Raw genomic sequence first — 27,744 nt, 5'->3', positions numbered from 1 at the left:
GTGGTACCGATATGGTCTGATTTCTCCTACGATCTTCTGCCCTTCGCCTGAGTAAAGCAACCTTGGGGAAAGGGACGCTACCGTATTCATCGCCCACGCACAGTAGGAGCTTTATCGTGCTCAATTTCGTTGAAAGTAATATATTCCGCCCAAAGAGTCGGAAGCATACGCCCTTTGCTGTATTCACACTCACACTCACACGCACACACGGATGCTGTCTTCTACTCGATACACACGTGCCCCGGAGCCCAGCCCTGGAACTGCCTGGGGACTCCCAGCCTGTGGGCGCTTCCATTCCAGCCATCTGGAGGGGAGGCTCATTTCTTTAAAACCGCTCCATCGGATATCTTAGTCCTCCTTAGGCCTCAGACAGCCTCCTCTCCACCATCAAATAATAACATCTTTCCTTTAAAAATAAAATTACCCCGATTCTTGGAATACAGCCTGGCCGCGCGTGGGTCCGCCCCATGCATCCCCCCCGGGTCCCACTTGGTAGCGCCCGCTTTGTCAGCGTGCGGGCTCACCGCTTACCTCCTGGTCTCGCAGTCCACAGTCGGCAGTGCCGCCGCCGTCGCCGCCGCAGGTGTAGCCGCGCTCCAGCCTCTCGGTCGGGCTCGCCTGTCCCGGACTCTCCCCGGCTCTGAGCGTCCCTACCCAGGGACGACCGGAGTCTGCTCACCGCCCGTCTCGGCCGTGCTCCGCTCCTCGGGCGTGCGAGGGGCCGCGGCGGTGGTTGGCAGCGGCGCCCGGCATGTATCAGAGCCCGCGGCGGCTCTGCTCCGCCCTGCTGCTCAGGGACGCGACCGGCCTGCGCCGCCGGCCCGGCCCCGGCCCGCGCGGGCAGTCGTCCCCGCGGGCGGCCGCCCCCGGACCAGCGTCCCCCCGGCTCCTGGCGGCTGCCTCGGGCGCCGCGACGCTGTGTTCGCGAACAGGTGAGTGGCCGGCGGTCCCGGGCGGAGGACGCGCCCGGCGGCCGCGCGGAATGAATGGGAGCCGCGGGCGGCGGGGCGGGCGGCGGGGCAGGCCGGGAAGGCGTCCTCTCCCGCTCGCCTCTCCCCTTGCCTTCCGAGCCTGGGGTTTGCGTCCGGAACGTTGTGTTCGGGCTCATTGTGTGTGATCCTTGGGTGCCGAGCCTCCAGTATTTCTCGCCTGGACCTCCCTTTCATTCCCCGCTAGCTGAGCCGAAAATGATTTGTGTTGGTTTTACTTCTTATTCCGCGACTTATGGAAATTTTATGCAAAAAAGGTAATAATTGAAAGTTACACTTATTTGACCTGTGGCTTGCAGGGCCTCGATGTTCTGTTTGGTTATATATATATATATATGTACACACACACACACACACACACATATATATAATTGATTTCAGAGAGGAAGTGAGAGGGAGAGAGAGATAGAAACATCAATGATGAGAGAGAATCATTGATAGGTTGCCTCCTTCATGCCCCCCACTGGGGATCGAGCCTGCAACCCGGCATGTGCCCTTGACTGGAACCGAACCCCGGACCCTTCAGTCCGCAGGCTGATGCTCTATCCACTGAGCCAGACCAGCTAGGGCTTGGGTTTTGTTGTTGTTTTTGTAAGTGTATCAATGCATTGTAACACACCATGACTCGCTTTACATTTTTTTGGATTTTTGTAATTTTTTTTCCTTTTGAGCCTTCAGCTCCTAGTGCGTCATTCTGTGTCCTATATACCTGGGTTACAATCTTGTAAAGGTGATGCCTTCTCCAAGAGCCAATTTTAAGGCTCCACATACCTAGGACTTTTCCTTTTTTTTTCCCACCTCAGTTTCTACCTGAGGACACATCCCTGTGGCCACAAAATACATACAATTTAGTCATACTTTTAAAATGAGTAAGTTTCTCTTTCAGAATGGCAGTTTGCACTGAAAGTGTATTTTGGTTGTGCTCAAGTTAGGCTGTTGCTGTTTGAGACATTATGTGCCCACCCTACATTATAAATAACGTACATTTCGCTCGGAAAGTTTTGGAATCATTTAAGGACAAACAGGAAGAATATGTTCAATGTGACTTTCTTTAATTAATGAAAGTGATAATCCAAAATGTGACTGAAGCCAAGACTTGAAACTCTATTCAGATTATTGGCAAATGTTATGCTGAGGCATTTATTTATGTATTTATTTATTTACTGAAGCCCTTCTTGAACTAAAATTACTAAAGAAGACACAAATTTATTACGACGCTAACCATGAGTACACTAACACGTAGGATAATGTGAAGCGGAATAATCCTACACTAACCGGCTGAGGCGTCCTTACACAGTCAAGATGGTAAACTGGTAACTAAGACTCTAAAGTAGGTTGTTCTTTAGAAGGGGTGAACTTGACAGCCTTCCGTATTTTTTCCCAGTTCTGTAAGAATGAGGCACACTGAAGGAACTGTTAGAAGACGTAGCACCATATAAGTTAGTGTTTTCCTTGCTGGAAGTTTTCAAGAGAAACGTAATTAGGCTTGGGGCGGAAGGAGGAAAAGAAAACCAGTTGGTGTCCCAGCTCATGCCCCTCAGGGTAGAGTTGTCAGTAGGTCCACCCTGGAAGCAGATAGCTTGTGCAATACACGGATGTACATAGCTGTGCTGTCAGCTGAGGGGAAAAAATGGTCAGGTCACACAGAACGTTGGGAATGTTAGGCTTTTCGCACAGAAAGGTGTTTTATGAACTTTTTAAAAAGTCCTCTGAAACACCCTTGTTTCACATAGAAAGAAGTTATTATGGCCCGAAAACTACTGTAGACAGTTACTGCAAACTCTAGGCAATCTTCCTGTTTCATGTACTTTTACCCTCATCTACTTGTCAGGACATTGGTTCACTGGTTGCTCCATCATCCATTCATTACCACAAGTTTAAAATGTCTCAGGCACTGTAGGCGCATTATTAGAGGTAAAAGAATGTGAGTCTTAGTCTGCCTTTAAGGGTTTCACTGCCCAGTAAGACAGTTGAAATCTGCAAAAAGAAATAACTAATGAGATTAAACACCTTTTACATTAAGATAAAGGTTTACAAATGGCACAAGGGTGTGGGAGGTAAGGGAGTCCCTTTCTGCAAAGGTCATCCTTAAGGGCTCAAGAAGTGTGTTGCTTGACCATGAAGATGGCTTTTCCAGGTTGAGGCTCGCTCATTGCACTCGGGGTGTGCTGACCTATGTGATTTCCCATATGTGGGAAACTCAACTGCATAATTTGTATTACCTGGGGGACTGCATTTGTGCTTTACCCTGAAAAAAAAAGGGGGAGGGGGGAGTGCATTTGAGATGGGCCTTGAAGCATGGTTAGGATTGAAAGATTGAAACTTTTTGTGTGGGGAAGAGCCCGGAGCAGGGGGTGGCGTGAGACGTGGATGCAGGGTGAGAGAAGAGGCGCCTTGCAACATATTTCTGAAGAGCCTCAGACCAGCATTAGGTGCTCTTAAAACTGCTGTTCCAGGTCTCTGACCAGTGGGGTCAGACCACACCTGGGTTCAGCAACCTCAGTACTTGATTTCTGGCCCAGAAAAGAATTCAGAGCCAAGACTCAAACCCTGAGAAGATAAGATTTACCAAGTAGGACACTCAAATAGAAAATTGCAGCCAGTGGCTCAAAGAGCTGCCCTGCAGAGTGGGCTAGGGCTCCTTTTAAAAACTCGAGGGGAGTTAACTGCTTTCTTCTTCAAATTGACTTACCAGGGCCTGTCCTGTCTCGTGTGCCCTTGCATGGAAGTTAATGGGGCTTTCCTCCAGCCCCCTGGGGCAACCACATGCCTGGGGAGAAGAGATCTGGAGACTCACCTGCATGACCTGAGGCACTATAGGGTGGAGAGGTCTTAGGGTGAGGATTGAATAACAACACTTATCTCTAGTACCTGCCATTCTAAGGTGGAGAGAAGTCTTAAGGGCAAAGTGTTGAATATCTCCAATGTCTGCTCTACCAGTTCTTCTTCATCCCTAGGTGTCCGTCCTCCCTGGTGACCTTCTGTAACTAGCGCATCGTCCTTGCTCTGCTGCCTACCACAAAGCATGCAGGTTCATGAAGCCTCCTGTGGATCTATTAAACAGGATCATTATTGCTGGGCCCCAGGTTCCGTATTACTTAACAAAATAACAACCGTAATAAAACTCCAGGTTATTTGTACGTGCCCCGAAGTTTAGACATGTGGCAAGAGAAGCCTTCAAGGAGCTAAAAGCTGTTCTCTTCAGAGAGTCTTGGGGGTAGGGTAGGGGCAGTAAGTCCCAACACTTGACCCCATTCCATGATCAGCTCCTTCCTAGCTTATGCCCCTTGGCAATCAGAGGTTACTGGAAAGATGAGTACAGCCCCTTTGGAGTCAGCAAATGCTAGGCTATTAGAATTTAAAGGGGACATTGTTTTGCTACCTTTTCTCTTAAAAGGACAGCATCCCCCATAAAGAAGCACCAGTTGCCACAGTTACTGTCCCAGATGAAATGCAGTCAGGAGTCATCTGGGGGCTTCTACATGCTGTCCTCCAGGTGCCCTCTCAGATAATGGAGCATTGGCGGAATTACTCTTCTCCACCACTGGTATGTGTTACTTTTTTCTTAGTACAATTTTAAAAGCAAATACCAGCTCATTTGAGGAGACAGCTTTATTTAGTATGTTCCTTAATTGTGAGCAGACTGCTTAGGAGAGGGAAGAAATGGGAAAGCTTGTAATTATCAAGCTTCTACAGAAATGAATTGCCTTCCATGTGAAAGAACTAAGGTATATTTTCCTGTAACATTCAATGGGAAGAGTTTGAATGCAGTACTGTTGAACACAGTACACTTAAATGGCGAAATATTACCTGGTATCTCATGACTAATTGTGGCAGCAATTGACAAAATAGAGTAATTGACTAAAAAGTGGCTGGATTTGGGGGAAATGGCTTTGCTTTCAATTGGTGAAAGGAAGGAGAGGAGACCTCAAGGTGCCTGAAAGTGACAGGCATGTGAGCAGTTCTGTTAACCCCCACTCCTCCTTCCCAAAGGCACTTCGTACTGGACAGTTTGAGGAAACTGGGAGAGGATTCTGAGAAAGTGTTAAGATCCTCCAAGCTTGGGCCTAATACAATTCTAGAGACTCTGGAGGAAGAATATTGACCTGAACAAAAGCAGGCTTTTAGAAGAGGAAGGCATTGGTGTGTTTATGGGAGCGAAACCAGACAACCAGTGGGTCTGGGCTGCCTGTCACTACTGGAGCCAGTGAAGCAGAGATAGGGTTGAATCATATAGTATGAGCATTTATTCCAATAGTGCCAGCAGTATGGGAGAGGAGTAGGTCCTTCGTAAACATTTGTTTTGTCCCTTCCCCCCATAAGCCATCTGCTTGTAAGGGATACAAGAACCAAGATTACATGGGGAAGTAGGCAAAAGGAATAAGAATGGGCAAGCCAAATGGTCTTATTGGCCTGGGGAAGCCGGCAATGCGGGCTGGGTTGGGACTTCATTGTTTGGGTAACAAACAAGGTTGTTAATCTTTCCATGATAATAGGTAGGTTTTTGTTTTGTTTTTGTTTTTATAGTAAAAGGTAGAGATTTATTGAGAAACAAGCACAGACTCCCACAGGGGGAGGGAGAAAATCCTGATAGGTAGTTCTTGAATGAGAATGGACTGCATTCCAAGGTTGATTATAGGTACAACTCCACAGCCAGGTTAGAATGTGCTTTAATTTAGAACAACAATCAAGGTTAACAGAGCATGGTTAATATTTCTTATAACTATATTTAGTCCCCAATATTCTATTTCTGCCCCTAACAATGGAAGTGGATCAGTGTAGCTGTACAGCTTTTGGAGTGACTAGGTAGGTAAATGTAGTATTATGTAGGTTTCTGTGATGTATACTGAAACAGAAGTGCATGGGGCGATTATATTCTGTTTTCTTGGAAAAAGGAGGGAGGGAGGCCTTTGCTGTGAGCAGTCACTGCTCGAATCAGAATGTTTAGGTCCTTGATAACCACTTGAATACATAGAAATTCGATAGATGACATCCATAGGTTTCGGCTCCATAGTAGAACCATCTACTTTAACGAAAAACAGTTAAAATAATTTGGATTTATTTTTAGAATAGGGGAAATCTGACTTTCCAAGGAAGGAGTAAGACCTCCATTTAAATCTTAGGTGGCTGCTCTCTTTGTTATGCCCAGAATTCAAGATCCCCAAGAAACCACGCCAGGGAGCCAGTCCGATGCAAAAGCAGAAGGTCCTTTATTGAGTTAGCTAACCCGACCCGGGCCTCCAGCTGACGCAGCGACCGGAAACCGAGTGCCACCCATGAGAAAATCAGGGCTTTAATAGTGAGGGGAGGGGAGCTGACTGTGGGCCCTGCCGATTGGCCAGGCGCAAGTCGGGTCTTGTTACACAGGATGTGGTCATCTCTATGGCGCGCACATCCCTTGCTTGTCATTGGTTAGTTCAAAGAAATCCCGGGCGTGGCCAGCAGGGGCCTGGGCTTCCGGAAAGAAGGCACTCTTCTGAGCACATGGCCTCTGCCCCAACATGGAGGATCCAGGGTAAGATAGAGGGCATAGCCCTCGCCCTTTCATCTTGTCTCTACTACAATGGTCTCAAAGCAACACTTGAGAACACACCAGCCACTGTGAATTCATTGAGAGGGAGATGGGCAGGAGTGCCCAGGGGAAAGAAAGCTAAAGAAAATTATTACCATAAGCTTTGACTGTTTTTGTAGAGCCCTTTTTTTCTCCTCCCACTACCAAAAAAATGGATGAGCCCAACTGGGTTCTTCTGAGTTTTCATGTCTGCCAGTGGGGCCTGAGCATGTGATGACTAGCCCCGTGGACAGCACTTACTGACAACCCAGGTGAGCAGCCAGGGAGGACATTTGTTTTACTAAATGCTCCAGGGGGTCTCAAACTACGGCCCGCGGGCCACATGCAAATACAAATATTGTATTTGTTCCCGTTTTGTTTTTTTACTTCAAAATAAGATATGTGTAGTGTGCATAGGAATTTGTTCATAGTTTGTTTTTTTTAAACTATAGTCCGGCCCTCCAACGGTCTGAGGGACAGTGAACTGGCCCCCTGTTTAAAAAGTTTGAGGACCCCTGGCTTAGACACCTGCTAGAAGTTTCTTACTAATGAAGTTTCTTAGTTTCATGAGAAGTCCATTGAAGTGAGTGCCTAGAAGTTACCAGCAGCCAATTACAATAAAGAAATTGATACCCCCACTGCTAAACTTGACTGGCTTAAAAAAAAAAAGAAAGAAAGAAATTGATAAAGAATTATTGCAGTAGCCCTAGCTGGTTTGGCTCAGTGGATAGAGTGGCCTGAGGAATGAAGGGTCCTGGGTTCGATTCTGGTCAAGGGCACATGCCTGGGTTGCGGGCTCGATCCCCAGTAGGGAGCGTGCAGGAGGTAGCCAGTCAATGGTTCTTTCTCATTGTTGATGTTTCTCTCCCTCTCCCTTCCTCTCTGAAAATCAATAAAAATTTAAAAAAAAAAACACAAAACGAACTATTGTGGTAGATGTCTGGGAAGTGCCCTAGGCTTGTCACACCCTCTCCCACTGTCTTCCTTTCCCCTAACTCTCTGCACTTCCAGTACTTGGGCAGGCTGGCTGCCAGCCTGCAGATATGCTGTGACTCACCATGCCTCATCCTGTGTGGAGTGCAGAGTAAATTGCTTTGTAGATTCTAGTGATACCTTGAATATAATAGCTTTCTATTTCCTCTCAATGTTTTGCTTTCATAGATGTTAACCATCATGGAGAAGGAAGATGTCATCTTTCAAATTATAGGTCAGATTTTTGAGATTTGGCTGATATGTACTCTACAGTTAATTTCTATCATGGTTTAAATTTTTTTTAAATTTTTATTTATTGATTTGAGAGAGAGAGAAGGGGGGAAGAGGCTGGGGGAGAAACATCAGTTTGTTCCACTTATTTATGCATTCATTGGTTGATTCTTATATGGGCCTTAACCAGGGATCAAACCCTCAAGCTTGGTGTATTGGGATAACACTCTAACCAACTGAGCTACCCGGCCAGGGCCTAAACAAAAGTTTTTTAGGTCACAAAAGTAACATATACTCATTACCAAAAACTCAGAACTTTAAATGTCTTTGTGAGTATGTATTGATTATCTTCATAAGCTAATGGATTTTTCTTATTTTTGTTCCGAAGTTCCATCAGAATCAATGTCTATTATGTGAGATTTTCTTTTTTAAAAATGTATTTTTATTGATTTCAGAGAGGGAGAGAGAGATAGAAACATCAGTGATGAGAGAGAAATCATTGATCCGCTGCCTCCTTCACACCCCCTATTGGGAATCGAGCCCTCAACCTGGGCATGTGCCCTTGCCTGGAATCAAATCTGGGACCCTTCAGTCTGCAGGCCAGCGCTCTATCCACTGAGCCAAAACAGGGCCTAACCAGGAATTGAACCAGCAACCTCTGGGTGCATGGATCCACGCTCAACCACCGAGCCACACCAAATGTCATTCCCTGTTTTTTTAATCCTCACCCAAGGATATTTTTCCATTGATTTTTAGAGAGAGTGGAAAAGAGGGAAAGACAAATATCGACGTGATATTGATTGGTTGCCTCCTGCACAAGCCCTGACCAGGGCCTAGGCCGGGTAGGAAACTGCAACCGAGGTATGTGCCCTTGACCGGAATCAAACCCGGGACCCTTTGGTCTGCAGGCGGACGTTCTATCCACTGAGCCAAACCAGCTAGGGCCCAGCTGTCATTCTTGAATGAGCTGTTCTAACAGTTGCCCCCCAGCTTCTCCCACCCTTTGTGTTGACTCAGCATAGAGTTTCTAGAAGCTTCCTTTGGAAGAACCATATTTAATTTATCTTTGGTAACTAGGCAATATTCCAGGCTTTGTAGGCCAGGCCTCTCTGTTACCACCACTCAGACCTGCCATTGCAGTGTGGGAGCAGCCACAGGTAACACCGGCTTTATTATGGACACTGAGATTTTAGTTTCATACCATTTTCACATGGCATGAAATATTATGACATTCCTTTTAGCTTTCATATTTCCATTTACACCTGTAAAAGTGGGCCATTTCCCTGAGTGTCTCAGGAATGTTAGTGGTGGGCATCATGCCCTAACACAGACCTGAGGCTCGAGTGGACAGCCATTGTCCCACAGCAGCCTGTGGTTTCTTCTGCCCCTGACACTGCCCTGCAGTGTCATCATGTTAGAAAAGCCCAGTTTGTGCAGATGATTGGCCAGCCAGCTGATGGCAGCACCAGCTATAAACGTTCAATCGAGGCCATTTTTTGGAGGCATTTCTTCTTCTGGAGTAATACTTTCTAGATGAATCTGGCAGGACTGGAGGTACAGCTCAGCCCCCTCTGGAAAGCACTTTGGACTTCTTGTCTGTTCTGTGACTGCTGCCCAGCAAAGAAAGGTCGTTGGGATTGTCGCTGTGGTAGGTGCTTGTATTTTTAGACACGTTAGGCCGAGAGTCCTGACCTTCACTTGATATCTCTAGCAGTGCCACGCGGGGTGTGATGCTGCTCTGTACACTTTGTGCCGTGCCAGTGGGTGTGCTGTGATGGCAGTGACGTCCACAGGAGGCGGTGGAATTCGACCTGTTTACTCCTGTGTGTGCCCCTGGCCAGGCTCCATCCCAGTCGTCCTAACTCAGAACCAGCAGAGATGCAGGTGAGCGGTCCAAGGTGCAGGAAGCCTTCTCCAGCGCCAGGCCCTTCACTGGTTATGCAACCTGGAGAAAGCTGTGCAGTCTCTGAACCCTAGGCGCATACCTGTGAAATGGTGAGTCAGGACCAGCTCTGCTGGGTTGCTGGGGAGAGGAATGAAAATGCCTGGAAGTAGAATGGTACATGGCAGGCTGTCTGATGATAGCCGCCTTCTCCTGAGCCCCAGAACGTGAGCTGCACTAAATAGGACAGAATAGCTAACATTTTAGCTGACACTTGGGATGTGCTGGACATGGCTCATTTACCTTGATCCTCACCGCAGCCCAGTGAAGTAGGCTGCACTGATCCCCAGGTGAAGGAACTGAGGCACAGAGAGGTACATCAGTTGTTCAGGGATGCTATTAGTGAAGAGAGGAGCCGGAATTTGAAGCTAGGCAGCCTAACGAGTCATGTGTTTGGATGTTTTGCCTCTGAAACGCAGCCCAAGCATGTCAAACTCAAAGGCTAACACGGGCCAAATAAACAAGGCATGCGGCCCATGGGCCAAGAGTTTGACATGCTTGCTGTAGCCTGATCTTACTGAGAAAAGCTGACGTGCGAGCCACCAGGCTTTCGCCCATAGCATGCTCCATTGCTGAGGACTCCAGGCAGGCCTGCCCATCGCCCACCAGGGTGCAGTAGCAGACATTTGAAGACTGGGCACTGACTAAAATACTGTATCTGACCCTTCCCAGAAAAATCTCTTCCTAGGTTGGCCCTTAGAATCCAGTCTCGAGGGGCCAGCCAGGAATTAATGTCTTACAGCCTTGCACTCAGTCGTAAAATGAAGCCTGGCTGGGTAAGCAAGGTGGACAGAACCTGCCCTCGTGGAGCTTACAGTCTAATGAGCCAAGGACAGGAATTGTAGTTCACATATCAAGAGTGATTTAAGAGAAGCCGGCCAGGTGTAAGAGGGGAGGCGTGGGCTTGGTCCTTATAGCTGTGCAGGCGGGGGACTAGGAATCTGTTGATTTCTGCAATCAGCTTTAAGAAAAGGAACCACATATCCAGTATCCAGGCTGTTTCATGTCAGTGGGTATCTTGCGAGTGTTCTCACTCACTGGTGTTGAAGGCGGCCGCATTTACTCAGGAACCACTCTGTGCCCTTGCTGCGGTGGTTCAGCACGCGGCCACTAGATGGCAGCGCAGGACTGCTCGGCGGCGCCTTCCTGTGACGTCTGTCGTTTACAGTTTGTGTGAACTTGACTGGCCGAGGTTTCCTTGGGGCCGAGGTTGGGCAGCTCCGCAGCTTCCCAGGTGTGTACCCAGATAACCTTGACTTTTGTTGAATTTTTGGTTTTTAACTCGCGGCTTTGCCAAGCCCGGGGGTTGAGAGGCTAAGCTCCAACTTAAGGGTGAGCAATGATTCACGGACTGAATGGTTTGGGCAGGCTCGAGAATAGCAATGGCTGGGCAACTGCAGAACATCGTGGGGACAGACGTCCCTCCGCGGCGAGTTCCCGGTGCGGCCAGGGCCCCTGGAGGGGGCCCAGTCAGTTTGGGTGTCAGCGGACGGGGTTCTTTCTCATCCGGCACGCTAATCGCCAAACCCTGGTCGCTTCCAAACTCTGGTGGCCGGCACTCGGACCTGGTGTTGGGGTCTGCTTTTGCGCCACAGTGATTGGCAATACGGAGAGTAACGTGTATGCTAAATCATCTCTGGCAAGTCTTTAAAGACTATTATAAGGGTAAGGAGAGTTCGTTTTCTATTCCTATAAAGTAAAGTAGCAGTGACTTAATAATGCATCCAGTTCTCAATGTATAGGGAAATGTGCTTATGGAATTAGGCAGTGGCAAGGGATGGAGTGGTGTTGCTACATGAACAGCTCCGCATAAGCAATAAAGCTATCCTGACCTGTTGCCTGTATAAGTTATATAATGTATATCATAGGGAATGATGGCTGATACTTTTTCTCCTGAATGGCTCAAGGCGGGGGGCATAGGGGAGCGAGGAATTTGGGGCAAAAAAACCCCACAAAAAAAAAACAGTTGCCGAACCGGTTTGGCTCAGTGGATAGAGCATCGGCCTGCGGACTTAAGGGTCCCTGGTTCGATTCCAGTCAAGGGCATGTACCCTGGTTGCGGGCACATCCCCAGTGGGGGGCATGCAGGAGGCAGCTGATCTATCTCTCTCATCGATGTTTCTAACTTTCTATCCCTCTGCCTTCTTCTCTGTAAAAAATGAATAAAATATATTTTTTTTAAAAAACAGATAAGTTATGAGGTCTAATAGAAAATACCCACATCCAAACACACACAAAATTGGAACTAGAAGCTAGTATGAGTGCCAGATTTCAGCAGAGGTTTTATCAAGATTTTGTATTTTTCAATATCTTAATTTTACCACTCGATGAATTATTTGTGCTATCTCACCTCAGGCTTTTGATGGTGAGCTATTCTGAATCTTTTTTGAAGCCCTGAATAGCAACCCCTATTAAGGCATAAAAACTTCAGTAGAATGACTTGAAATATTGCAATTGGACATGTGTGAAACAATTTTTTTTAATGATTGATACTCCTAAAAAGAAAAAAGTTAATGTTATCTTTAAGAACAGGTGAGAGACAATCAGTTGTCACCAGCATCATTCTTAGGATCGGAGAGGGGGAGAAAGGTCCCCCATAATCTTCAGCTTTCTTTTCAAGTTTAAGTAAATGGCCTTACTACATTGCGGTTCCTAAGTGGGCCTAAGTCCTGGTGTGCTGTGTTAAAAGTGTAAAAATAGTATCTGAAGTCTTTATAGTGTTCACTTCAGTTATTCGTTTTCTAGCTTGGGAATTAATTCATTTGTCAAAGTCTGCATTCCCTCTTAAAGATCCCTGCACCTCCTGGTTTACATCAGAAATGCATTTGAGACACCCATGTTGCATGGATGAATCCTGCAAGTTAACAGCTTGTTTCTTTGTATCACTGCATACTGTTGCATTGTATGGGTGTACCACAGTCGTTTATCCACTTGCACAGTGAAGGGCATCTTGGTTGCTTCAAATTTTGACGATTGTGAACAAAACTGCTTATAAACATCTGCATGAACCTGATTTTTCAGTTCACTTATGTAAATACTTAGGCGCATGAGTTCTAGGCCATATATTAAACCGATGCTTAGATTAGTAAAAAACTGCCAAGTTGTCTTCCATCGCGGCTGTGCATGGGAAGCAGCGCACAGGAGTTTGTGGAGGATTGGTATTATTTATTTAAATGTTTGATAGATTGGCCGGTGAAGCCACCACAGCCTGGGCTTTTCTTTGTGGGAAGATTTGAACTTAATTCCATATCCTTGCTGCCCTAGTTGAACTAGTGCCACAGAGCGGAGGTGGGGGGGGGTGGGGGGAATGCCTCAGAGGAGCGCCGTTCTGACCTGAAGCTCCCGGCCTTGAGGAATAAGCTTCCCAGTTTGTTGCATGCCTGTGGTCCATACCCAGGGCACGGAAGCAGCTGGTTTTGACAGCTCTGTCCAGGTTTATGGTTGCCTTTGGGGGAGAGGATTTGTCAGCATCCTTAGGACATCCTGCCAGAGTCCTGCTTTGTGGCGTTCTCCCACCATCACCCGTCAGCCAACGAACAAGGGTAGAATAATATCCCAGAATGCTCTTGCCTCCATCTCCAGCCACATCTCTCCCCTTTGGGGGCAAATTTTCTGTAAAATACTCCTGTCTGCGCTATTTCCTCATCTCCCCACAACTCCACCCAATCCCGGAAGTTGGCGATTTCCATGTTGCCAAATCCAAGTCTGTTCTCAGTCTTTGTTTTCTTTGCACCGTCCAGTAGCGCCTGACACAGGAGAGGACCACCTCATGGATGAGACCCTGTTTTGTCTCCAGGAAGATCAGACTTGCCTTGCTCTTCTCCTCCTCCTCTGGCCAGGCCGTTTTTGCAGACTTCTACCGCATCTTCCCCAGCCTGCCCCAGAGCTCAATCCTCTGACCCGTTTTTTCTCTAAACTCACTTTAGTGTCCTGTCCACTCACATCTCCCAGCCGTTTGTTTCCAGTTTGCATGTCTCTCCGGAACATCAGTCATAGCTAATTGCCAAACTTGTTTTCCGCAAACTCACCGCATCCTCCCAACAGGTGCTATTGGCGACTGTCCCTCTCGTTGTCCGGCAGCAGCTTTGGAGGCCTTTTGACGACTGCTCTCATGGACCACGTCCAGGTCACCAACAGAAGTCGCTGTCGCCAGTTGAGATTTACTCAGAACCCCACCACTTTGACTATTACCACTAGTCCAAGCTACCAGTGTCTCTTGCCTGGATTATAACTGTCCTCTAAGAGGCTTCCTCTGTCTGCCCTTGTTTCCTGACACTGTAGTGTATTTTCAACACATGGACCAGTGAGGCTTTTCATGTAAATCAGACCCTCTCTCCTGCCTAGAATTCTCCAGTTTCCCATCTTAGAGAAAGTCCTGAGGATGGCCGGTAAGGCCCTTCACCTGCTCCCCTGTCCTCACTGACCTCATCTTCTGGTCTCTCTACGGCACTGCAGTTGCCTTGCCAAGCATGCTCCTTTCTCGGGGCTTTTGCATTTGCTGTTCCTCTGCCCAGAGTGCTCTTATGCTGGATCTACGTAAGACTTACTGATGTCCTCACCACCTCGAGTCTCGGCTCACATTTCACCCTTCAGGGAGGCCTCACTGAGCATCTTGTGTAAGTTAGCAGCTCCCCGCTCACTAACATTCCTTTTGCCCTTTCTCTGTTTTTCCCCATAGCACTTCGACCATATGACAAACGGTCATCTCGTCTTCCCCCACTACCACATAAGCTCCACGAGGACAAAACGTTTAGCATGGTTACTGATATATCTCCAGTGGGCTAGTGTCTGGTGTCCAGTGTGTGTGTGTGTGTGTGTGTGTGTGTGTGTGTGTGTGTGTATAACAACCTGTAAAACCCTTCTTAGCTCAGGGACTGCACAGAAATACTCTGGCTGTAGTTTGCCAGCCCCTGCTCTAGTAGTTCCCTCAAGAAGGTCTCCTAGAGTCAGTATTGGTTTTGCTGGATAGGAAGTTCTTCAGTCACATATAGATTAGCCATATATTAGTTTTCTTATAAGTTACTTGCTGGTTTTGCCTATATGCCCAAGGGACTTTTCTCTTTTTCTTTACAGTCCAGTTGGTGTTGGTTATTCTGGGTTAATATTCTCAGGTATGTGGCATGTTATTTCAATATGTAGTTTCAAGTATTGCTTTTTTTTTGGCTTTCTTTTTTTTTTGGCTTTTTTTTTCTCAGAGTGACAAAAACCAAGCTTTATGCATTGATGATTGAAAAAGTCTGTGATACATTTTTAACCTGACTTTTTCTTATTCATTTTTTCCAGTTTCATTGAGGTATAATTAATAAATAAAAATTACATATATTTAAGGTGTACCATGTGATGTTTTGCTATGTGTATACATTGTGAAATGAATACCTCAATCATGCCAATTAACATCTGTCCTCTCACATCGTTTTGTGTGTGTGTGGTGAGCACTTAAGATTTCGAGCAAATGAAACAGTTTTATTAACTATAGTCACCATATTATATATTAGAACTCCACAACTTAATTCATCCTGCATGTTTGAAACTGATTTGTAGTTCTTAGTGTTTTGTTTTGTTTCATTTCATGCATTGGATTTCTTGCTACTACAACTCCTGTTATTCATGTGTGTTTTGGATCTTCTTTGCCTAAAATAAGCACATATTTGCCACTATCTCTCCGATGCTTTATCTCCTCATTTCTGGGTTTTCCCATTCTGATTTAGGCCAGTTACCATTTTCTTAATGACCTTCGACTCATTTTGCAAATAGGATACCGTTTTGATCTGCTTTCTGGGTACATCTTTCTGGCAAGCTTTCCTTGTCTGGACAGATGTTATGCTGTACCATATTCTTTTTATCTGAGGTTTTTTCTAAGTTTCTAGAAGGAAGTGTAATTCAGGGCAGTTTTTCTGGCTTCAGATAACTCCGCAAACCATGAACTCCTCCAATTGGGCACTTATCCTCTTTTTCACATACTTGCTTTTTATCAGTTAACCACCCCAAAACTCAGCTTGCAAAGATATGATGCCATCAAAATGATGTAGAACCATTCTGTTGTAACTGAGCTACATTGAGCTGGTAGTTCCTCTGACAGATGTCAGGTATTGCTGTTTGCTTCACATTGAAAGCACTCCACTGTGCCCTGTGAGTTTGCTGTGGCCCATGTGACACTTTGATCTACAGTTGAGGTGATGCTGATCTGACCACATTTAGTAGGACTCTTAACTGCTTTAAAAAACGTGGAGGTACAGAAGAAAGATTTTCAAAGGTTTTCTGCCAGCCAAGAAGAAAAGTTCTTCCTTTGGACCCATGTACTCAGGCAAGCAGATTGATTAAAAAGAACATATTCAAATCCGTTTGAAAACAGGTGTGTATGTGCCCATCTGTGCATGTGTGAGAAAGAAGTCTTGCTTGCTGATGCATGTACACTTAAATGTATGCTGGGGAAACTAGGGTGTTTCTTTGCTTTAATATAGTTTTATTGGGGGGAAAAATTACTTTTGAGTTGATGAAAAGGAATGAGAGAGCATGCTTTATTGACCTTGATATTTAAAAGACATTTGGTGCTAAGTATTTGAATTTGCTTTTGTGATCTGTCACCGTGAATATGACTGACAGCTAGTTTCAGATTCAGTCCATCAGCCTGCTAAACAATGTATTTTCATAGAGAAAATTTTGTGTCTTTCAAAAGAAGGCAAAGATATGGATGTGGTAGGAAAATTCAAATTCCTCCATTCCAATATTCATCATACACAGAATTGGAGGTGGTTCCAAGTAAAACATGCCCCTAATTTATACCATAGTGAACACAAAGAATGGTTAATTTCCAAAAGAGCAATCACTGCTTACAAGTGAAGTGACAGGTACAGCTTCCTTCATGCTAATTAGCTGAAGGCCATGCTCTGTTCTCCTTAGTGATTTAAAAAGGAAGCACTGGAAAATGCCCAACAGGCAGTGCGCCACCTGCGCCGCCTCACCCTTCCTCCCTCCAGGATCCCAGGAAATGTGGGCAACTGTCTCTTGTCCCTTTCCCTCCTCCAATCCCTTTTCTGATTTCTTGTTGTTTTTTAAGAAATACGGCTATTGATAATAGATTATCCACTGTATTGCTCAGTGAGGTTCACAGAGCTCGGCAAAAAGCTGACATCTAAGCGAAATGAGGTAGGGGTTTAATCCAGCCGCTTCTCTTCCTCACAGGGATCTGGGTAGATGACAGGCTGGAGCAGCGGCCTGCTGTAACTAGCCTAGTCTCTTCTCCAGGATTAACATGAGCTTCCTGACATCTGCCTCTTCACAAAATTGGTTTTCAAGTTTTTGAAATTATGTAGAAAAAGGAATGGGGATTTTGTTTCAGCCATGCTTTTCTAAGACTGGGTTTATACGTTATAAAGACAAGTAGTAGGTTAGAGGAAGCCATAAAGATCAAGGTATTTTTCCCTTGTAAGAATTATCTTAGTTCTGAGAGACCAATTTTAATAGTATTTTCAATGACCTGTCCCAGTACAAAGGTAGAACCTGGGAACGCCTTTAATCTACCTGTGCCAACAGCACCATTTCCCTACATTAAGGTCTCCTCCTAAGGACAGGAAAAGTTTCCCCTTCTAGTTGAGCTGGGTGGGAATTGAAGAAAGGCAGGAAAAGGAGCTGAGTGTGTGATTGTGCTTTCCTTTCCTCTCCTACAGCCTGTTCCATGGGAAACGGCACGAGCAGACTCTATAGTGCTCTTGCCAAGACACTGAACAGCAGCGCTGCCTCCCAGCACCCAGAGTATTTGGAGTCACCTGACCCAGAACATCTGGAGCCCATTGATCCTAAAGAGCTGCTTGAGGAATGCAGGGCAGTCCTGCACAGTCGACCTCCCCGGTTCCAGAGGGACTTTGTGGATCTGAAGACAGATTGCCCCAGTAGCCACCCACCTATAAGGGTCATGCAATGGAACATCCTCGCTCAAGGTAAGGCCGATGCTTTTGTTCCTGAGCATTAAGTTTGTGGTGACTGCCTTTCTGCCTCTGCACTTGCCAGTGCACTGATGTCTCACGTGGAGGGAAGAGGTGTGGGCAAATGGGAGGTGTAAGATGGGGTGACAAGGGCAGCATCCGCTCCCAGAAGGGCAAGTTAGGAAAGCAAGTCTTCTGGCTTTCACTAATAACTCCAGCAACTCGAGACGTATTCCTTACCTTCCATGTTGTAGGCCATCTAGATACAATGAAAGTCTACTTCCCATCACTTGAAAATCTAAAGGACCCCATCACTTGTCAGCCTCAAAACTTTTGTTGTCTCCACTTTCAGTCCACAGCATTAAGATAGCATTTGCAAGGGAGAAACTGAGTCTCCTGAATGGTTACATATGGAACTTGCTACAGGGAATGGGAGCTGTGTGGGTGGTGCTGAACCTGTCATTCTTATGGCCATCTTCTCACCCATTCACATCTCCATCAACTTTCCCTAGTGTTCTCTCTCATGTAGCAGTTGAAATTTTAAGGAAAAGGAACAAGGGCTGCTTTTTTGCCCCTTCCTCCCCAAGAAAAGGGCATGCTTGCTGACTTCCCAATCTTTGGTTCATTCGTTTTTTTCCAGCTGTTCATTCATAAGTAGGAAAAGCTGCCTATTTAGGATCCCATTCATTCTGAGTGGTGTCTGTATCCATTCATAGTCAGTGTTGAAATTAGTATATAGAGTTAAACCTATCTATCTCATCTGACATAGTTTAGAACCCTAGAACTGCAAAGACTACTGTTTAAAGCTAAAACTTAATGCCGTTTAGGCAGAGAATCACCCACAGCGCCTGAAGGAGGAAGCCCTGGGAGGGTCTTGAGTCATATCAAAAACCCAAGGAGATTCCCAGGAACTTAACAATCATGATTCTGTAGTAGCTGACAACCGACTGGCTTTTTTATTTCAGCTCTCGGGGAAGGAAAAGACAACTTCGCACAGTGCCCCGTGGAAGCACTCAAGTGGGAAGAGCGGAAGTGTCTCATCCTAGAAGAAATCCTAGCCTACCAGCCTGACATCTTGTGTCTCCAAGAAGTGGACCACTATTTTGACACCTTCCAGCCACTCCTCAGCAGACTGGGCTATCGAGGCACATTTTTCCCCAAGCCCTGGTCACCCTGTCTCGATGTAGAACATAACAATGGACCAGATGGCTGTGCCTTGTTTTTCCTCCAGAACCGCTTCAAGTTAGTCCACAGTACCAATATCAGGCTGACGGCCATGGCATTGAAAACCAACCAGGTGGCCATTGTACAGACCCTAGAGTGCAAGGAGTCCAGTCGACAGCTCTGCGTCGCTGTCACCCACTTGAAAGCACGATCCGGCTGGGAGCAGTTTCGATCAGCTCAAGGCTGTGATCTTCTCCGGAACCTGCAGAACCTCACCCAAGGAGCCAAGATTCCCCTTATTGTTTGTGGGGACTTCAATGCAGAGCCAACAGAGGACGTCTACAAAAATTTTGCTTCCTCCAGCCTCAACCTGAGCAGCGCCTATAAGCTGCTGAGTCCAGATGGGCAGTCAGAACCTCCGTATACTTCCTGGAAGATCCGGACCTCGGGGGAGTACCGGCACACCCTGGACTACATCTGGTATTCTAAACACTCTCTGAGTGTGAGGGCAGCTCTGGATTTGCTCACTGAAGAACAGATTGGAGCCAGTCGGCTCCCATCCTTCAACTATCCTTCCGACCACCTGTCTCTAGTGTGTGACTTCAGCTTTAATAATGAACCTGATGGACTTTCATAAACACTTTGTAATCACAAGTCTTAACCAGGGATGTTTCAGGAAAACTGAAGTCAGGATACGCTGCCCGAGGAAGGATTCCCAGTTTCTCTCACTTCACTCTCCGTTTCCAGCATGCCTCGGGGAAGGAATCCCACTAGTTAACAAACATTTCCCATTAAACCCTTCAGCGAAAAAGGTTTTTGCACTCCAGTTTTGGCTTGTTTTTTTCTCCTTTCCCCTAGCATTAAATTTAGATCAATTAAGGGCATTAAATTAGTCTTGTGAAGTTTTCAGTTTGATGACGCTATATAAAAATACTTTGTCTTCCATAATTAACAAGTATGCAGGAACAATTTCCTCTAGACAGTATTTCAAGTTATTTATTTGTGGTTTTAAGTATCAACAAGATATGCATGGCAGTATTTATTTTTTATATCTTCATGTGAAAATAATAGCATTACAAACATTTAAGAACCATGCAAAATGTAAGTTAGAGAGTAATTTATAGTAATTTTCTTAAGGCTTTAAGATGTTTTTATTTGGGGTCTAACAAAATAGTGTACAAATAGTGTACAAAGGAACTATTTAGCCTGGAGGCCCCAGGGGTTTGTTTTTTTTTTGTTTGTTTTAAGTGGAAATAGCTGGTCTCGATAAGTTCTTCATAACAATTCTTGCTGTGCCTCCATGTTCCCCATTATTTTATTTCTTGAAGATTCCATGACCAGTTGGTCTTTGTCATTTAATCACTGCTATGCATTTACAGATTTCTGTTGGAATGCTATTGGTATACATTTGATTTGTGGCCACTCAGTGTCACAGTGATTTGTATTGGAATGTACTGTTCACGATGGGTTATTTAGGAGCAGTGGCTGGTAAAGTCAGGGGGACCTTCTTTTCAGAGATGGGCAACCAGAAAGCCTGTTCACAAGGCTGTCATTGTAATTTCCTAAGACAGCCAGGTGACTGGCTCAGAGTGTCTAGAAAGAATGTAAAAGGAAAGATAACCTGGAATTCTCTTTCCTTAGGGGAAAAAAGTGGTCAAGGTGAAGCCCCTTCTAAACAAAGTCCCAGCAAATAACCTATGGGTAATAAATTGAATATTTTAATCCATGAATTGTATATATTTAAAATTAATAAATGGTCTTTTGAAACTAGTACTTTAATATCTTGTATTTTTAGTCCAAAAAGAATCTGGGGTAGACTTGATCTTTTATACTGACTTCAGAAAGGGAGCTATAGAAACCTCAATGATGAGAGAGATTCATTCATCGGCTGGCTGCCTCCTGCACGCCCCACACTGGGAATCGAGCCCACAACTCAGGCATATGCGCTGACTGGGAATCCAACCCGGGACCCTTCAGTCCACAGGCCAACACTCTATCCACTGAGCCAAACCAGCTAGGGTGATTTGATCTTTTAATACTGTTAACATGGTGGGTTCACACTATTCATTTACACACAGATATTTATTTTAAAAGTGAACAAAGCAGATCTATAGCTGCACATTGAAGGCATCTTTGCTGTGCTTTTGTGGTATGGTATCTCTCAGTGCCAAGGTTGGAGCTCCCAAAAGGGTTCACCCAAGTATTCTGCTTTGGAACCACTTGTGAAACAAATGAAGTTTCTCAGTACATTGTATACATAAAATCTTGGGGCTACCTGGAAGGAATGGCAAGCAGAAAGACCATCCATACTTTTTGGTTCAAATCTTAGCATGACTAATAGTAATCATGTTGCTGATAAACAACACTAATTACAATACTTATATGTACAGGCATTAAATATTGTTTTTCTACCCCAAAGTACACCAATCTGAAGAGAGATCATGACAGCCTTGAGTAAACAAATCTGAATGAGAATGAAAGTCAAACTAATATGTGAATTTCAGGTATCCAACAATAGTCACCAGCCACTTATTGAGAGAGACATGTTCTGAGAAATGTGTCATTAGCAGGTTTCAGCATCATGTGAACATCATACTTACACAAACTGCGGTGGTACAGCCCACTACACACCTAGGCCGAAGGATAGAGCCTATTGCTCTGTAGGGGAGGGAAATAATGTTCACTCTATCCTTTTAGGTTCTTGTTTGAGACATCCCTGTAATAAAAGATTAACAGGAGAAAAATTTAATAACATGTATGCTTTCTGTATACATGGAGACCCAGGAAAACACTCGAGTAACTTTGCCAAAGTGGTTGGGCCAGCACCATAAAGACCACAGCTGAAGACAATCTGTTAGCGGTATGGGGAGTCGGTTATGGGAGGATACTAGGAAAAGCACAAGGGGAGGAGGTTGTCATGGAGGGCAAGGAGTAATGGGTTACAGGCAACATCATTTATTGAGCAAAGAGGAAAAGATTTCAGATGGATGAGTTGGACATTCAGGAGGAAATAGCCAGTTGGCAATTAGATAAACCCATCTAAGGCCTAAAGAATAGGCTAGAACAATATATTTGGTAGTAGAAACCATAAGAATGAATGAGATTGTCTAACATGTTGAGATGATCTATTAAACATTTTCATAAGAGTGCTATGTGCCAGGCACTGGTTCTAAATCCTTAACATATTAACTCAATTCTTACAACTACTCTAAGAGCCCCATAGACATTAACTGGGAAAGCTGGAGGAAAGCAAAGTCAACTAAGAATTGGTCATACAGGAGGAAAACTGCAAGAGGGATGTTATGGAAAACCCAGAGAATGTAAAAAGGCTGAGGCACAAGATCATGTGAAAAAATAAAGCAGTTTGACTTGACCACTGGATTACTGGAGACTTCAATGGTAACTGTTTCTAAGCCAGAATTCAGACTGTAATTAAGAAAAAGACAGAATGATGGGCTATTAAGTGTTGGAACAAGGGAAAGAAGTAGGTGTGAGAGGGAAGGAGATGCCGAGTACAGGAAGAAGGCACATCTGCCTCTCTGGAGACAGGTGGTGGATGCATGCTGGAATAAGATGGTCTTATAGCAAGGGTTCCAGGGAGTGGGGAGTTTACAGCTCATGACCTCCATGTTCCCTAAGAGGTTTGCTGGTTATTTGGTAAGCAGAGTGCTGAAGGTTGGAATCGTTGCTGGAAGATGACCTGAGGACTAAGTGGACAGAATGCTGATCAGTCATTGTCCAAAGCCTAGTGAGGCTGGAAACTAGACGCATAAAGCTATTATTATATGGTTTTCCAATATGCTGGACACAAAAAGCAAATATAATGATCTACGGTTCAAAAGGGTTGAGACTAAAAGGCATACACCTGGTAATATCAATCACCAGAAGCACTCCAATCAATATATGCTGTGAACATGTGTTTCCCAATTTAGACCATAAGTGTACTATTCTGAAAGATGTACCCAAAAGTATTCAGGTAGAGCAGTGGAGGAAGCTAGGTAGCCCTGGCTTCACCTAATTAGAACCAATTCATATAGCATAGGGGGAATTACTAAAAATTTAAAGTTCCTTTACCCTCCATAGCACATGACATATTCGTAGCAAGTTACCAAAATCAAAAAATGTCCGTGTCCCATATGCTCAGCACTTGAGGAGGGGTGTAGGTATCGTAGAGTATGTAATCCTTACCCTACATCAGCATTATGTATGAAATTGCCGTGCAGAAAATACAGTTGGGGGGGGGAGATTAACCAAAGAATTTATATGCATAACCAATGGACACAGACAACAGTGCAGAAAAGGCCTGGGGGACGGGGGAGCGGAGTAGAGGGGGTCAGGTTAGGGGACATCTATAATACTTTCAACAATAAAGATAAAATTTTTTTTTAAAGAATACAATGAATTGCCAAAGCAGAGTAGGGAATGTTTAAAGAAGTAGAATTTGAGATTAACTTTCAAATGGGATAAGAATCAGGTGAGGGTTTTTTTGAGCTTTTATTAAAAAGTACCATTAGGTATGTTTATGGAAAAGATAAAAAGATTACAAAGGGAGGTGTTAAAAAAAATCTTTGTCAATTTAAGTAGTATCAGATGAAATGAACAATTAAAGGCCACAAAATATTAAGTATCAGTTTATTTAAATTTCTAAAAGATGTAAAAATAGACAACTTTTCTTTGTAATAGAGCATTAAGATGTAGTCACACGACCTAGCCGGTGTGAAATTCGGAAACTCCTGTAATTCCTCTGGGCCTCCAGTTCCTCATGTGTAAAAGAGCCAGAATATTACTTGTTCTTCCTAACCTTCAGAAAGTATGATTGAGAAGCAAATGGTCTTGATTTAAAGTATAAATTCTTTAAGTGTGGCCAACATTAAAATAAATTCATTATGGTAACTAGAACATTATAGTTCACGATTATAATTAGAAAGGAAGTGGCAACATGCAGTAATTTGCCAAATATTAATATAAAGAAAAAACAGAAGTAGGATTTCTTTAGTTGGAAAGGAGAAATAGGACCTCTATTCTTAACTAAAATGATGTCTCTATACTAGCTTTTGAATATTGTTAAAAATATCACCAGAGACCAAAATGCAAGATAAATTTCTATATTTCAGAAAACCTACTTGAATACACTTTGAAACAAGAGTACAACAAAATAGAATATACTTCAAATGTTGAATATACAAACTATTATAGTTCAAATTTGAACACTGGTACTTTCCCTCTTAAACTTCAACTAAAAAAAAAAAAAAAAAAGGAAAAAAAGAAAGAAAACTCCAGGTATCAGGAATTACCTGACAAAAATTCATGCTGAGCCTTAACTTCCAAGTGACAGGAGAACAGAAACTGGTATGTCTGCACAGATGACAGGGCTGAGTGACACAGGCATGTTACAGCAAAAGGCCAGAGCCAACTGTTAATTTGTCCACAATTAAGAAACTGACAGACTTAAACTACCATATAAAATGTTACATGTAAATTCTATAACAATACTGTGCTAGGTACAAGATTTTTAAAATTTTTCTTTTAATAAAAAAAGCTTTACACAAACAAGCCATTAGCTTATTTCAATAAAGAAAACCGAAAATTAGTCTAAGGCCTTTGTTTTAAATCTGCTTAAGCTATATGATATTTTATTAAAAAATCGCACTAGATCTTTTTTGCTATCCTCTTTCTGAAGCTTTTGGATCCATTCTTCAATTCACATTCTAAAATACCTACATTAGCAGAGTCTTCACATAGCACCAGTTAAGTGAGTTCTGTGTGAACACAGTAATAATTGCTGGTATGCATATAAAATGCACAAAAATTGCTATATGTAACAATGAGATCACCCATCCCAACCCCTCCCCATTGAAAACTGTAACCTCTTACAGAATGTTAGTGTTCCAAGTCTTAGTGTAACTTGACATTGTAGTGAGTTGCTTGGTCCCTTTCAATCCTTTTTTATTGATGGGTTCAGTTGTTTCCTAGGTAAGAGGCAGTTTTCTGTCAGCATCTCAACATGTAGTTCATTTCCCACTGAAACATGGGACAGGTAACTTATTTCCAGTAAGTTTGATTGTTTTCCTATATGCGTAAAAATGTTTTAAAGTCTCCTTTTGACTTTTCTTGATGACATCCCTTGCAAACATTTATGTTAGTACTGTTACTAACATGTCTAAAGTCCATGGCAGAGCTGCTCTTTTATTTCTCACATGTCACTAGTCCTTCCGTTTTCATAGTTACGGGCAGGGCAATAGCTGAAGGGGCACTGACAACCACTACATGGGTCACTGTCTTATTTCCGTCTGCTGGTTTTTCTTCTTGTACCAGCTGCAAAGTTTTCACGTCATGTTCCTGCTTTATTGTCACTGCCTCCGATTTAACCTCTGGCCCTTTTATGACCGCACTGATCACTCGGGGAGGAGTCTGGCCAGATGCCTGTTGAGTAGGCACTGATAGCCTCATTACAGGTGCACCATGGGCTATGGAAACAGGAGTAAGTGCTCTCACAGCCAGTGGGGTTCCAACAATGTTAATGCTTCCAGATCCAGTCAGATTTGACTTTGTCTGCAGTTGACACTGTGCAAGCTGTGTAGCTGGGATGGTGATAATTTTGGCAGGCTGCATGGTGATTTTGTCTCCATTTTCAGTAGAGGCTGGCATCACAGTAGGGATTGTCTGAATAACTACCTTTGGAGAGGTGGCTGTTGTTGGACTAGTGCTGGTTATTAATGGTGCACCTGCATTAACTGACTGAACTGCCACAGTTGAAATTTTCTGGCCCAACGATGTCATTACAACAGGAACTTGCATTGCCACACGAACTGTCCTAGTGAATTAAAAAGATTAGACTATATTTAATGCTAAATTAGAAATAGGTTTCTTGAGAAAATGATGAATGCAAATACAAAATGCATAAACTAGTGCTCCCAAATTTTCCGTATGTACTGACAAACCCCTAACATCTAGAATATGAACTACCATGAAATAAACATATTTAGAAAACTAAAGCCCATATTAAGTTCCATCTAGAAAACCATAAAAATCAATCCAGGTTAAATGAGACATCACCTAGTTTAATAACAACAAAGTACGTTTAAAATATCAGGTACTTGTCAATTCCTGACCAACAGTGGGTTCTTAGAATGCTAATATTGAACATATTGAACATATCGTTTTGCCAAGGAGTTTTCTAAAAAAGCAAATGCAACTAACAGTTTCCCTCACTTACCTTGGGGCTGCTGTTGCTGATACAGATGTGGTCGTAGTGGGAGACCTGGACGAAGCATCATGACCAGGGGAAGTGATATTCACAACTCTCGCTACTCCCTTCTCTGCTCTGGAGCAGTTTAGAGGAGAGGAGTTTTTCCCACCACGAACAGAGGTTGCTTTCAGGAGACTTTCTGCAGATAGCGACACTCGTTCTAATGACTTTTCATCAGTAGCTGCTGCCAAATCTTCATTGCAGGTTTCACTTTTGTCATCGTCTATGACCACTATGTTTTTGGGCATATCCTTGAACTGATAAACAAGCCTCTGTCCTTCAACCTTTGCAAGAATACCCCTTTGGTAATAATATCTGTAAGGAAAAAGAACTTAATGAATCAAGTTCTCCAAAACAAACAAACAAAAACCACCATGAAGAATGGGTAATAACAGAAACATGCACTTATTTCTGTGAAATAAGAAGGAGCTCTTCCTGCCTGGATTGTTCAAATGGCTGAGACTCATGAGTAGGAATGAAGTTGGAACCTGGTGCTGTAGGCCCTATAACCTTGAGATATATAAAGTAGCAAAAAGTTCATTCTTAAAGGAAGTAATTTAACCTAAATACAGACTATTTTACGAACACTGATAAAAATTCAACTCAGATTGAATACATAGATTACAAAAACAATCTGACATAACACAGAAAAATAATTAAGCTGTGCTTAGGAGAGATTAATCTGTGGGATATGTGAACAGTGTCACATAAGTAATGTACAAGGACCCTTAGAAAAATCCAAGTACACTACAAGTTTTGTGGTTTCTCAAACTGAAAAAACTTGAGAAATTTTCATATCAAGATAAATTCATTATAACAAATTCACAAGAACTGAAGCAAATTAACAATTTGGAGACCTTCATTTGGGTTTAATTTTCTTAAAGGCTGTAACTTAACTTTGTATTATGGAATAGTCCTAAATACAAAAGCACATTTTTCTGGAGAAACGGATTTTCCAATCATGTTGAATTTTAGACATCCAGACCAAACTCCTCTCTCCCCATCTATCTCCAAATCTAAGAAGCTTCTCTAGAATACCCTCCAAAATTAAAAGTTATCATAAATAAGGGATTTCCACAGCTAATAGACAATAGAAAGAGATGTATAAATTTTGTTTGAAACTTGTTCCTTCATGCTCTTACCTCAAAGCTCGTCCCATGGTTTCATAGTTCATGTCTGGCTTGTTCTTATGCTTTCCCCAAAGCTTAGAGACAGCCTTTGAATCTACAAGCTTGAATATGCCCTTTTCTCTCTGAGTCCACTTAATATATCGGGGACAAGTATTTTTATCTTGAAGTAGATCTAAAAGAAACTCCCACAAGTAGGTTGTGTTTCCTTAGAAAAACAATGACAGACATTGATTAAAAATTCATTAACATCATTAAAAGCAGTATTTAATTGTGCTGGATAAAAATAAAATCATTTACTACTTGTAAACGCAAATGTACTAAGAGTCTGTCATTAAGTACTTGACTATATTGGCAATCTTTGTGGTGTCAAATTGTGTTGTCTAGTAAGTGATATAAAATATCTTTCATCATAACAAAACTCATAAATATACTTCTTTGCTGGATTTTTTTTTTTTTTTAGAAAGCAAAAGGGAGAGGGATAGAAACATCGATGAGAGACAGATATCATTGATCAGCTGCCTCCTGCATGCCCCCCACAGGGGATCGAGCCTGCATCCCGGGTATGTGCCCTGACCTGGAATCGAACTGGTGGCC

At 43.7% G+C, this 27,744-nt stretch overlaps 2 protein-coding genes across 6 annotated transcripts in view; one reads left to right on the top strand and one right to left on the bottom strand.

The window, feature by feature from the left end:
• The first annotated feature begins 548 nt into the window (after window positions 1-548).
• NOCT (nocturnin) lies at window positions 549-20,544 on the top strand. 2 transcript variants are annotated; one of them, XM_081091755.1, is made up of 3 exons: window positions 549-932; window positions 17,353-17,622; window positions 18,573-20,544. In XM_081091755.1, the coding sequence occupies exons 1-3, from the start codon at window positions 752-754 to the stop codon at window positions 19,406-19,408; spliced, it is 1,287 nt and encodes a 428-aa protein (XP_080947881.1). In that variant the 5' UTR covers window positions 549-751; the 3' UTR covers window positions 19,409-20,544. The 2 variants fall into 2 exon arrangements, with proteins under 2 accessions (XP_080947881.1, XP_080947882.1); XM_081091756.1 differs by lacking the exon at window positions 549-932 and adding an exon at window positions 10,852-10,919.
• Window positions 20,545-23,165: 2,621 nt separating this feature from the next.
• The window catches only part of ELF2 (E74 like ETS transcription factor 2), a gene marked incomplete at its 5' end in the record, with an annotated part of 79,413 nt that continues 74,834 nt past the window's right edge, over window positions 23,166-27,744 (bottom strand). For all 4 annotated transcript variants that reach the window (XM_081091751.1, XM_081091752.1, XM_081091753.1 and 1 more), the window contains 3 exons: window positions 23,166-25,585; window positions 25,988-26,335; window positions 27,163-27,355. In XM_081091751.1, the coding sequence (XP_080947877.1) occupies window positions 24,958-25,585; window positions 25,988-26,335; window positions 27,163-27,355 (1,169 nt within the window). In that variant the 3' untranslated portion in view covers window positions 23,166-24,957. The remainder of the gene's footprint in view (window positions 25,586-25,987; window positions 26,336-27,162; window positions 27,356-27,744) is intronic.

Source organism: Myotis nattereri (genome assembly GCF_964212035.1).
Source record: "Myotis nattereri genome assembly, chromosome: 5".
NCBI lineage: Eukaryota > Metazoa > Chordata > Mammalia > Chiroptera > Vespertilionidae > Myotis > Myotis nattereri.
This window is presented reverse-complemented; position numbering and strand designations above follow the sequence as displayed.